Source organism: Aquarana catesbeiana, linkage group LG04, assembly GCF_042186555.1.
Source record: "Aquarana catesbeiana isolate 2022-GZ linkage group LG04, ASM4218655v1, whole genome shotgun sequence".
Lineage (NCBI taxonomy): Eukaryota > Metazoa > Chordata > Amphibia > Anura > Ranidae > Aquarana > Aquarana catesbeiana.
This window is the reverse complement of record NC_133327.1, coordinates 98,180,126-98,193,530: the sequence shown is the minus strand read 5'-3', so window position 1 is coordinate 98,193,530 and position 13,405 is coordinate 98,180,126. Positions and strand designations below refer to the sequence as shown.

At 44.1% G+C, this 13,405-nt stretch overlaps 1 protein-coding gene across 3 annotated transcripts in view; it reads right to left on the bottom strand.

Moving 5' to 3' along the window:
* Positions 1-13,405, bottom strand: part of KIDINS220 (kinase D interacting substrate 220) — a 248,515-nt gene that overhangs the window by 171,805 nt on the left and 63,305 nt on the right. For all 3 annotated transcript variants that reach the window (XM_073625407.1, XM_073625408.1, XM_073625409.1), the window contains exons 14-16: positions 11,024-11,203; positions 8,927-9,092; positions 7,015-7,166 (exon numbers count right to left, since the gene is read on the bottom strand). In XM_073625407.1, coding sequence (XP_073481508.1) covers positions 7,015-7,166; positions 8,927-9,092; positions 11,024-11,203 — 498 coding nt within the window. The remainder of the gene's footprint in view (positions 1-7,014; positions 7,167-8,926; positions 9,093-11,023; positions 11,204-13,405) is intronic.

Below are 13,405 nucleotides of genomic sequence, written 5' to 3'. Positions count from 1 at the left end.
TCTCTACTGGTATCATGGTTGCTTTATTCAACCTGGAAACAGGTGGGTCCACCACTGGTGGGGTAGTCCCCTTTTTCAAAAGTGGTTCTTCAAAGGGGTGTTATGCATACCAAAGGACACAGCCACATCTGTGGCCCTGTCAGCCGCATCCCCCATCTTTAGAGTCTCCCGCACTGCAGTAACAAGTGCGTCCACCAGCGCTTTTTCACTCGCTGCTGAGACTGTAGAGGACTCAGCCTCACTATTGGACAAGTCAGGGGGCGAGATATTAACCCCCCCTGGACGGGCCACATCCCTGGCGGCATCAGGCTCAGCATCAATTGAGACAGACTGAACAGGGGAAGGAGGGGGACACTTCCTCCTGAGTCCTTGCCCACACGCTACTTCTACCCAGGATACCAATGACTTAAGGACCTCCGTCAATGCAACCATGGGAAACTGGGATTCTGAGGGACCTGCCACCTCCATGAGGGGATCAGTGGGTGAAATGTGACCCTGAGGCTCCATAGGGAAGAAGACCCTGTAGTACAAAGGCACTTTGGCACCACAAAAGGGACACCCCAATGGCCAGGGTACCTATCAGCAGAGAGATACACAAGGACCCCCAAAGACTCACCCTACCAAACTGAGGAGTGCCGCAATTCGGACCCAGCGACACCAATGTTGGCGTCCATTTCATATATCCCGGGACAGGAAGAGAAGCATAGGGGAGGAAAAGCTCTGGCATCTCCACGGGGTTCCGGCCATTTCTAGCGTCTCACTAGACTAATGAAAAATGGCTGCCGTGACATCAGCTACACAAACATGGCCACCGGCCGAGACCGGCCAGACCAAGGGAAAATGGTGGCCGTGATGTAATCGGACCACCCAAACATGGCCGCCGGCCGTTTGACATGCTGAAGCATGCTGCAAGGATCCTCTCTGTGCCTTCAACATCGCTGCACCCTCTGCAAGGGGACCCCCTTCTAAAAAAAAAAAAAGGTACTGTACTCCACCAGGCAGGGTGAACATTTAAGGGGACACCGCTGTGTACTCTGCACCACTGTGCTCTCTGCACTGGGACCCCCAAACTGCACACTACCTCACACTGCTCACACAGCAGGGCATGCACTTAGGGGCCTCCTGCACTGGAACCCCCCCATACCGCCCGGGCAGGACACACACCCAGAAAGGGAATGGCGGGGGAGACCCCCAGGGGTCTCTGCTGCCTGCCCTGGTACTCCCACCAATCCATGGGGGGAGAGGGAAACCCAGTTTAACCAAGGGACTTTAGGATGGGAGGAGGGATCCTGCAGGCAGGTCCGACCATCCCTGGAGAGTACCCGCATCCACCTCAAACCGCAGAAAAAGGAGAAACTGTACTTACCAATCCATGGCGCGCGTGACCCTCCAGACAGAACTCCTCGCCACCGAAGCGGGGGGCTATCGGCCAAGGGACAGCTGTGGCTCAGACCAGCACCCGGTCGTATGCGACCCTGTGATGAGTTTAGCTTGCGTGCCAGTCCGTCCGTTGAGGCTATGTTGTGGCCGACCTAGCGCGTAGCTGCGGTCTGCATACACTTGCTGGCTGGACTGGGGAGACCACTGTATTTAGATTATCCAGCCTGTCGCCCAGCCCGGCTGTGGATTGCAGATCTTCCAGGAGAAAATGCTTTTGTTGGAGTACATCACGGGACACAGAGCCATAGTAGTTACTATGTGGGTTATAGGCCATCTTCAGGTGATGGACACTGGCACACCCTAAGACAGGAAGTCCACTCCCTATATAATCCCTCCCACTACTGGGAGTACCTCAGTTTTTGTAGCAAAGCAATATACGTGTATTAGAAGAATGGAGGGACCTCTGTGTCCCGTGATGTACGCCAAGAAAAGGATTTTACAGGTAAGCTGTTATAAAAATCCTATTTTCTTTATCGTACATCACGGGACACAGAGCCATAGTAGTTACTATGTAGGATGTCCCAGAGCAAAGCCAACTGAGGGGAGGGAGACACAACAAAAGTAGGGCACCATGAGACCAGAGGACTTATACTGCTGTCTGCAGCACACTGCGCCCAAAGGCAATATCCTCATGCCTTTTTATGTCCACCTGATACAATCTAGTGAATGTATGGACTGAAGACCAAGTTGGAGCCTTGTAGATTTGAGCCATGGAGGATTGGTGATGCACTGCCCACGAAGCACTAACAGCCTTAGTGGAGTACGCTTTGATTTGAGAGGGTGGAATCTTCTGCTTCAAACCATAAGCTTTAACAATTACTTGCCGAATCCATTTAGAAATAGTAGATTTCGATGCCGCCTGTCCTTTTCTAGGACCTTCAGGCAACACAAACAAAACATCCATTTTTCGAATCTGAGCAGTAGCCTTCAAGTAGACTTAGACTGCTCTCACCACATCAAGAAAATGTAGTAATTTCTCTTCCGTAGAACAGGGTTCTGGAAAGAATGAAGGCAGAACAATATCCTGGTTTAGATGAAAACTAGACACTACCTTTGGTAGAAAGTTAGGATGACGACGCAATACTACATTATCCTTGTGAATAATCAAATATGGCTTACTATAAGAAAGAACAGCCAACTCTGATACCCTTCTTGCAGAAAATATGGCTACCAGAAAAATTAGTTTCCTTGTCAAAAGGACCAAGGGAATATGCTGTATCGACTCAAAAGGCTGTTTTTGCAGTGCCGACAGAACTAAATTCAAGTCCCAAGGGTTCAGGGGTGACTTAACCGGGGGATTAAGCCGCGTTAACCCCTGAATAAAGCTACGAACCAAAGAATGCAAAGCAAGTGGTCGCTGAAATACCGATAAGGCCGAGACCTGGCCTTTAATAGTACTCAAGGCCAGCTTCATTTCTAACCCCATCTGCAGAATGTCAAGGATTCTACCTATGACATACTTCCTGGGGCGCCAACCCCTGGATTCACACCAACACCAGGAGACATATGCCCTTCAGACTCTATAATATATGATTCTGGAGGCCGGCTTCCTTGCATTAATCAAGGTAGATACCACAGGACCTGACAGCCCACGCTTCTTCAGAATGTGGGACTCAATAGCCAAACCGTTAAATTTAGCGTTTATAAGGTAGGATGGAATACCGGACCTTGCGAGAGAAGGTCTGGACGTGGTGGTAGGGTCCATGGGCCCCCTACTGCCATCCTTATTGATCTCTGCATACTAAGATCTTCTGGGTCACAAGAATCACCGACTTCCCTTCCTGCTTGATCCTGCGAAGAAGTTGTGGAAGCAGCACAATAGGAGGAAATGCATAAATCAGTGAGAACTGATCCCACGGGAACACTAAGGCATCTGTTCCGCATGCTAGCGGATCCCTTGTTCTTGACACAAAGTTGTCGATTTTCTTGTTGAACCTGGACGCAAACAGATCTACGTCTGGGATCCCCCATCTTCGGCATATTGCCAGGAAGATCTCGGGGTGAAGGGACCATTCTGCCGGGAACAACTGCTGGCGACTCAAGTAGTCCGCCTGCCAATTTTCTATTCCTGGAATAAAGACTGCCGATAGGCAGGGTACATTGTTCTCTGCCCAAGTCAAGCTATGATTCACCGCTCTTGGCCGCATGACTTCTCGTGCCCCCTTGGTGATTGATATAAACCACTGCTGTGGCATTGTCGGATTGGATTCTGACAGGACAGTTCCGTAACCTGAACGTCCAGGCCCTCAGGGCCAAGCACGCTGCTCGGACCTCTAGAATGTTGATGGGTAAGGTAATTTCTGATCTGGACCATTTCCCTTGGACAGACGCCTCTTCCAGGACAGCTCCCCAACCCGAAAGGCTGGCATCTGTTGTTCCAGGTAACTGGTAGGAAGGATTTTCCCTTCTGCCGATTCTTGGTTATCAACCAACTGAGGCTCCGGCGCACCCTCGGAGACACATTGGGAAATCTGGGAAATACTGTTTTGCAGCAGACTCGAATGAAACTGAGCATAAGGAACGGCCTCGAATGAAGCCACCATCTTTCCCAACAACCTCATGCAAAGTCGAATAGAAGGATTCTTCTTTGCCTTGACCACCTGAATCAGTTCCTTTATGGCAATGATCTTCGCCAGAGGCAAAAATACCCTTTTCTGGGCTGCATCTATGATCAGACTCAAGTATTCTAATCTCCTTGATGGTTTTAAGAAGGGCTTCTCTAGGTTGAGAATCCAACCTAGGTGTTCTAGGTAGTTGACTGTGGTGACCATACTTTGGTCTAAGCGGGCTACCGACTAGTCTATCAAGAGCAGATCGTCTAGGTAAGCTATAATCGTTATACCTTGGGCCTTTAATCTGGCTAGAGGAGGGGCCAGAACCTTTTTAAACACTTGAGGTGCAGTAGCTAGACCGAAAGGCAGAGCTACAAACTGAAAATGAAGACTTTCTACCTCAAAACGTAGATATTTCTGGTGAGCGGGAAAAATAGGCACATTGAGGTATGCATCCTTGATATCGATTGATGCCAAAAGTTCTCCACCTTGTAGGATGGAGACTAATGATCGAATTGACTCCATGCGAAAAGAGCGGATATTCAGAAATAGGTTTAGATCTGAGATCTAGAATGGGTCCGACCTCTCCATTTGGTTTTGGTACCGTGAAAAGGTTTAAATAAAACCCCAATCCCTGCTCTTCTATGGGGACCACCGATATCACATTTTGAGACAAAGGATGGTCCAATGCTTGAAAGAGAGACTTTTTTCTCTGGATCCCTGGGAAAGTTTGATCTGAGAAAACGAGGAGACGGGGACTCTCGGAACTCTAGTTTGTACCCTAGAGTTATTGAGGAAGCCACCCATTTGTCTTGGCACTTCTGCCAGACCCTTGAGAACTGCAGAAGTCTTCCCCACTCAAGCGAGCGGGGGTGCCCCTTCATAAGGAGGCTTTAGTATTTTGTTTTGTAGGTTTCCTTCCCCAGGACTTCTTTTGTCCCTGGGGTTGACCCTGAGGTTTACCTCCTGAGCCTGACGGCGGAGGCCGTCGTGACTGCCTGGATGCTGATGCCCCTGGCACTGGAGAGGAAGCTCGTCTAAATGAAATACGCTTACTCCTTTTTCTAACTGGCAAAAGGGTACTTTTTTCATTAGAAATTCTTTGGCTGTATTTACCCAGATCATCCCCAAACAGCCGTTCACCGTGAAAAGGAAAACTAGCCAGGAGCTTTTTGCAAGGCGTTTCGGCTGACTAATTTTTCAACCATAGTATTCTACGCATATGCACCAGACCAAGCGTGAGGCCTGAAGAATAGTATCTCTCATAGCGTCTATTGCAAAACATAACGCCACTGTGGTAGCTCAGCCAAATCCTGGGCCTGTTGATCAGGAATAACCTCGAGCACCTGTTTGAACTGGTCTCTCAAGGATTGACATACACCGATTGCTGCCAGCGCAGGTTGAGTCACTGAACCTGTCAGAGAAAATGTGTTTTTTAATAGGAATTCCAACTTCTTATCCGTTGGATCCTTAATCATTTGAGCACTGTCTACCGGAGAAGTCAAACTTTTATTCACAGAGGATATAGCAGCGTCAATTGCTGGCATCTCCCATTTTTTATTAAACTTTTCCTCCATAGGATAGTGTTGGAAACTTTTTAGGAGGAAAAAAATGCTTATCTGGGTGATCCCACTCAGAATACATAAGTTTTTCCAGCAATGAATGAAAAGGAAAGGTATGTATGGCTTGGGGAGGCTTTAGCGAACCTAAACAAGAAGTGGGCTTATCAACCGACTCAGTTAAGGGTAGCATAAATGTGCAGCGGACCAATTCAGTAAGAGATTGTACCAACAATCTTTCAGATTGTGAAGCTGATCCCTCCGCATTTGACCCCTCAGAAGAGAAGTCATCAGCCTCTTCACGGCCCCCCGAGAAAAATTCCTCATCTCCCGCCCCCAGTTCCTCAGTTTGAGGGTCCTGGGTAATGGAAGGGGACCTGTCGCGCTTTGTCCCACTCTGGAATGCGATTAAAGCCGCTAACCTTTGCTCCAATCCTAATATGGTTGAGGAAAAAACCTTTTCAGTAACAGACAGGGGCTGCAGTGTTGGAAACAGTTGCAACATTTGATGGTTCTGATGGCTCACTCTGACCAGCCACGTCAGATCTCTCAGGGGAGGATGCCATTGTAGAGATGAGTTTAGGCTTTTTTGAGCGTGAAGGAGTCCCTCTTGAGCCCTTTTTTGGGGTGTTTCTACCTCCCCTTCTTACCATAGCCCGATGCACAAATGCAGAGGTACTACCAGAAGAAATTGCACCCACTGCTTGAGCCAATAGTCCAACAACTGCCGCTGCTATTTATGCTCAGCAACCTAAGACACTGGCGAAAAAACTGAGGTACTCCCAGTAGTGGGAGGGGTTATATAGGGAGTGGACTTCCTGTCTTAGGGTGTGCCAGTGTCCATCACCTGAAGGTGGCCTATAACCCACATAGTAACTACTATGGCTCGGTGTCCCGTGATGTACAATAAAGAAAAGTAAAATTTGCTAGGACCATAAGATCCCAGCAAGGAGCTAGGTCCTTACTCCTGCCTAGACAGAAATAAACTGAATACCTAGAGCAGGGGTTATATACTGAGGACAGCCCATGGGCGTAGCCAGGTGTTTTTTTGTTCTGCCTAGTCCTACTACTGCAGAGGCGATATAACCCAACTGTCAAGATTAAGGAGGTGCTGTGTCAGTCGATGAACGAAAGAGAAATTACAATGTTGCAGTCTGATCACAGGGGGGAAGAGGAGATTGAGAAAATGCCTGCCTGACGCAGACTGATGGCATCCAAGCAACCTAGGCAAAGACATTTAAATGGTAAGGTTACTTATTTTTTTGTTTAAGGAACTTTTTTTTTTTTTTTACAGATGCTGTATTATCAGGAATGTGTACAAGCAGACATGCAAAGTTACTGAAAGGTCCACTTAATCATATGCAGTTTTTAAAATACAAGTATTTTTGTGATAGTAGGATGAGGTTTTTTTCATACAACGAAAAAACGCAATTGTCAGTGAATGTGTCATAATAAAAAAGTACCTTGGGATTCTTCCGTCTTGAAGACCCTGAAAAGTCGGGTTGCCAGAAAACCAAACTCTCTCTCACATGCATCAGAGAGAGTGGCGATCATTTCTGCCATGGAGGTCTCTCCACCAACACTAGAGAGCCTATTATAATCTGTAAAGAGGAACCTGAAGAAACAGATAAAAATACACACCAGTATAAATATTGTAATTGTTATTACACATGCACAACACCACAGGTATGTCTCACTTCTGTATCACAAGTAAAGTCATGACTGAATTTGAATTGATAGGCCCTTAGCTGAAATGCAAAAATTACTATTCCTGCAACTACACATGAGGCTACTATATAAAAATGTCACAGCAAGAACATTTAGACTGCCCAACACCTAAGCATAATACTGAGGGTAATTTGGGAGTTCCATTCATGGAGACTTAATAGGTAAAAAAGAATTGTGTGTTAAAATTCCAGTTAGCAGTGGATTTTCATGCTGGGTGCAACACTGACTTGTCTGCCCATGTAGTGAACTTATTACTATCCTAAAATCATGTATTTTTGGAAAATGGGACTACGTTTTTATATAAAGTGTTAGTATCACAGATGCTTCCAGACTTTTTTTTTGCGTGTGGACGGTTAGAGATTTAACCAAATGTGCTTATGTTGTACCAACTATCAAATCTCCTGCAATATTCATTGTGCAATTATTGCATGGGATATTCTTATCAGTCCCTATCTGAAGTTTCCAATCTAGTGACCCTACACATCCAATCAGAACTCCTTGCATTAACTGAGAAAAATGCAAGGCGTTCTGTGAATGGCAATCATGCCAAGCAAGCAACCCCCTGGAGGATCCTAAGCAGCAGGGCAGCCACTTGGCATAGGACCCCAGAGAACAGCGGTGTTCACTGTAGTCTTGGCAACTACTACAGCAATTCTCCGCTTCCAAAAATCAATACCCCAATTTCAGCTTTTACTGCAGGAAAGGCAAATCAGATCTCCTGGCCTGCAGGAAAGGGCAGGGATGTGTAAATCTCTGAACTGAATGCTGAAAAATTTGAATCCTTTGACAGATAAAACAGCTCCCATATATGCATTTCATATGTTTTTAGCAGTTTGACTGGAGATCAGTTTTAAAACATGATGGGGGGAAAAAAAGGCATTTTGACATGCATGTAAATTCCATATCTTGGAGTACAGTTAGGGACCCAGGCTTGATATTCATAGATCCAGGGTTAAAGGCTGGTACCTTCAGGTGATTGGACACTGGCAATTATTTGGGAACAACGTGATATAATGGCAGGGAGTCTACAGTAACGGTCAGAAATACAGGGTGATCCTGTCTTACCTGTCCATGTCACTGGTCCCAATAAAGGGTCCAAGCTTCCACCATCCTTATGTGTTCCATAAGGATGAACCATGGCTCTGGACCAGTAAGCAACATTACAGGCAGTCCCCATTATGCAGGCTCTGTATACAGTGCATGAATTTACTGAGGACAGACTGATTCGGATGCACTGCTTCTATTGTAATATTAGACGACTGAGGAGTTTAAGTGCCGATTTAAAATCCAAAGTAAAATAATAAAAACTAGTCAAGCTAAGAGTGATTTCTAGATAAAGGAGAAGAGGTTCATCACCTGAGGACAATAGCATAAAACCAAGGACTCACAGAGTAGGGTAGGGTTATAGACGAATGCCCAGGGGGCGGGTATTTCAAAGCTTTGCCAGTGTCCATTCACCTGACAGTACTAACCTATAACCCAGGATCTATGAATATCAAGCCTGTGTCCTGAGTCTATGATGAAGATAAACAGTTAATGAAACAAATAAGCCTGGTTCAGAACACCACATTACGGTCAAGTTAATGATTTTGTGTTTTCCACACAAGCATTTTGATTTAGTTGGTTCCTATGATAACATCATCTCACCTGACAGGCAAAGCCTTGGTGGTCTGCTCTGGGAGCTCTGGAGGGTTCACAAACATCAGTTTCAAAAGCAGTTCTAGATAACCAATATGTCGTGCAAGTCTGGTACTCAATACCCAAGCCCAGTTCCAATTCTCTCCTTCTCTTCGCCCACCAAAATACACTGCAGCTGAAAATAGATGCATATGGTCCAATATAGTTACATACCTAAACTTATTAGAACCCAAAACAGCTTCTTATATATTTTAAGATATTCTCCTACAGAATTGAAAAGTATGAAAGGCATAAAAAAGGACTAGCTAAATATGAATTTTTTTAATATTGGAATAAATAGTTCTAAAACATTAGGCTATCTTGCACTATAAACCAGCAGCTCTGGATGTGCATTTAGCCATTGGAATATAAAACAAATGACTGGCATGGCTTCTTCCGCTGTCATTTTTGGGATATGTGATGAGATGACATCTGATCTAAGATGGCTTTACATACAGATGCGTCTGGGGGGGGGCTTGGATTTCTTTAGTCCCTTTTCACCATAATCCTAATGGTTATATTGTCTTCATGCTGTGAATTAAGTATGTCAAAAGGTGGGGGTGGCAAGAGAGGGAAGGTGAAATGGCCAGGTAGACAAAACATTTGACTAAACCTGGCGGGCATCAAATTGATAAAAAAAAAAAAAAATTCAAACAATTACCCCGATGGTATCTAAAAAGTTTACACAGATTGGAATCTACTTGAGCTAAAATTGCCTGTGAGATTTGTATTCAACTGAATAGAGGAGAACATAAGTGGGATGCCTGGGGAAATGACTGTAGAACCATACCATAAAGTCACAATTCAGCCGTTTGGTAGGAAGTTTGTGAGTTTCAGAAGGGCAAATATGGTTTCATTATGGTTGTGAGGCTGCAGATTTTTTTTTTTTTTTACATCTGCTTAGCTATGACATACTGGAAAAAATGGAGAGACACTAGGGAGGGGAAGAAAGGATTGCTGCTCACCCCTTAGAAATTAGAACGAAAAGAAATGTTTCCCCGCATTGGGGTTTTTAGGCAGCACAAGAAAAAAATTAATCACTATAGTATGAAAAAATATACACTTTTATTGAATAGATAACATGTATCATCAGAGTTAAAAAGCCATGAGCTTCAGTGGGTATTTATCTAAAAATTTTTTAAGCTGAACATACAAAGCAGACATTTGTTCATAGCAATATTGTGTCATGAACATTAGACCTGACGCGTTTCAACCCCTATGACTGGGGTCTTCTTCAGAGGATAGGTCTGCTGGGAAGAACATAAGAATGAGGTTGGTCTACATATACATATTCTAAAAAGTATATATCTAGCAGAAACTACATTAATTGTGCAATGCAACAGTACAGTATAGTATAGTTACCAAATAAACGTATGTCCAATGAAAAACAAATTCCCACATGGATGTCCCTTTTAAAAGTTTAAAATGCTTTATCCTCTTCCGCCAGAGGGTGATTCCAACCTCCTCTACCGCTGCCGGTCTGGGTTGTGGCAGCGGTAGAGGAGGTTGGAATCACCCTCTGGCGGAAGAGGATAAAGCATTTTAAACTTTTAAAAGGGACATCCATGTGGGAATTTATGTTTTTCATTGGACAATTAATGTAGTTTCTGCTAGATATATACTTTTTAGAATATGTATATGTAGACCAACCTCATTCTTATGTTCTTCCCAGCAGACCTATCCTCTGAAGAAGACCCCAGTCATAGGGGTTGAAACGCGTCAGGTCTAATGTTCATGACACAATATTGCTATGAACAAATGTCTGCTTTGTATGTTCAGCTTAAAAAAATTTTTAGATAAATACCCACTGAAGCTCATGGCTTTTTAACTCTGATGATACATGTTATCTATTCAATAAAAGTGTATATTTTTTCATACTATAGTGATTAATTTTTTTCTTGTGCTGCCTAAAAACCCCAATGCGGGGAAACATTTCTTTTCGAGCTATGACATACTGAAAAGAAAAAGTGGCCACACACCGTAAATAAAATTCAAACATCTACATGTGTGAGAGGCAGCCAGAAGCACAGCCACAAATGAAACAGTAACAATAACATAGAAACTTACTGAAGAATATATAGAGGACAGCCAGCAGGCTGAGCGACACAGATATCCCCAACTTGGCATCTACACTGAATGACAGAAGCAAGCCAACAGTGCTACACAACATGAAAATGAGGAAGACAATGAGCCAAGAGAACTGGAAGAGGGGCTCAATCTGCTGGCCTGCAAACGTCTTCATTTCATCTAAGAGAAGAAGGAACAATACAGGACATCAGACATGAAATGCAATGCCTCCTTTACACAATCCAAACTTTACACTCCAAAGACATGCTGGTAGGTTAATTGGATCCTGTCTAAATTGTCCCTAGTATGTATGAATGTGAGTTAGGGACCTTAGATTGTAAGCTCCTTGAGGGTAGGGACTGATGTGAATGTACAATGTATATGTAAAGCGCTGCGTAAATTGACGGCGCTATATAAGTACCTGAAATAAATAAATAAAATAAATAAAATACCATGTTACACAATGTAAGGCTAGGTTCACATTTATGCGAGTATGGGAGTGTGTGTAAATCACACATTCCCGCATACGGTTGTTCACGAAACGAGTTTCTTTATAGAAAACACGTGGGGGCGCCATCAACTTTTAACAGCACCCAGGCGCACTGTAAAAAATGCTGCAGTTTTCCACACATGGAAATGCATGGCGCTAAAGCACTCCTCTCACTCTTAGGTTATTTGGATACATCTTCTATGGACACGGTTTCAAACACGGTAGGATAATTGCTTTACAGTGGACCTCACCTTGCCCACCTTCTCTTTCATAATGGATTACTGAACTTAAAAGCATTTATTTTGAAAAGCATAATTACTACCTGTGCAATGCCACATCTAAATTTGAAGCCATTTAGTCTCATTGGACGGACTGTATGATCTCAGTTATTACTTGAGAATAAAATTGTTGGTTATTATTTCATATATATTTTTAACCGCTTGCCGACCGTCCGCTGCAGTTATACTGCGGCAGGATGGCACAGGCAGGCGAATCGCCATCATGGTACATCGGTACCATAGACCGCCACTAGGGGGAGGGGTCGCACACCCCCTGCTCGCCCACGGAGCCCATGTGAGTGCCCGGCGCTCTCGATCACCGATGGGCTCCCGGGAATCGCTCGGGGCACACAGAGAACCGGGAGCTGTGTGTGTAAACACACAGTTTCCGGTTCTCTGAGGGGAGAACTGACAGATCCTCTGTTCATACAGAGTATGAACAGGCGATCTGTTCGTTTCCCTGCATAGTCCACATCCCCCTTCAGTTAGAACACTTCCTAGGACACACATTAACCCCTTCACTGCCGCCTAGTGTCAACCCCTTCACTGCCAGTGACATTTTTACAGTAATCAATGCATTTTTAATCGCACTGATCGCTGTATTAATGCCAATGGTCCCAAAAACGTGTCAAAATTGTCTGACGTGTCCGGCATAATGTCGCAGTCATGATAAAAAAAATAAATAAATAATATCGCTGATCGCCGCCATTACTAGTAAAAAAAAAAAAAAAAATGATTACTAAAAAATGCCATAAAACTATATATTTTTTGGGGATATTTGTTATAGCAAAAAGTAAAAAATATTGCATTTTTTTCAAAATTGTCGCTTATTATTTGTTTATAGCGCAAAAAATAAAAACCGCAGAGGTGATCAAATACCACCAAAAGAAATCTCTATTTATGAGGAAAGAAAGGATGTCAATTTTGTTTGGGAGCCACGTCGCACGACCGCGCAATTGTCAGTTAAAGCGACGCAGTGCCGATTCGCAAAAAGCGCTCTGGTCTTTGGCCAGCCAAATGGTCCGGGGCTGAAGCAGTTAATCTGCACAACAACAAATTGGCCGCAAAAAATGCAAAAACGCAAATCGTAGCAAAATCACGTGTGCAAAAATCAAAATGCACAGCAAAAAGCACTGCAGAAACAGATCAATAGCAAACTGCATAGGTGTGTACCGAGCCTTATGCTGGCCACACGGATCAATTTTCAGACGTGATTATTCAGACAAAAAATCTTTGTACATTCGCTAAATGAAAGAATGTTTGAAATTTTTCTATTATTTCTACATTTTCTCATCACTGTGGTTGAAAACGAACTTCGTTTTGACCCCACTAACAATTAGAAAATTGCCTTTTTATAAAACTTTACATATTAACGAAATACACCACACTTTTTTTTTTATGGTTATTAACCGATTAATTAAAACAATAAATCAGACAACTAATCGATTATGAAAATAACCACTAGTTGCAGCCCTAACTCATTCACAGATCTCTGTGAATGAAAAACACAGCTGTGTAGGTGGAGTCCTGGACATCCCCATCAAATTTACTGTAAATATGACTGCATCTGTGGGGAAGAATCACCCCAGAATGCTGTCATGGGGTGGAACAGAG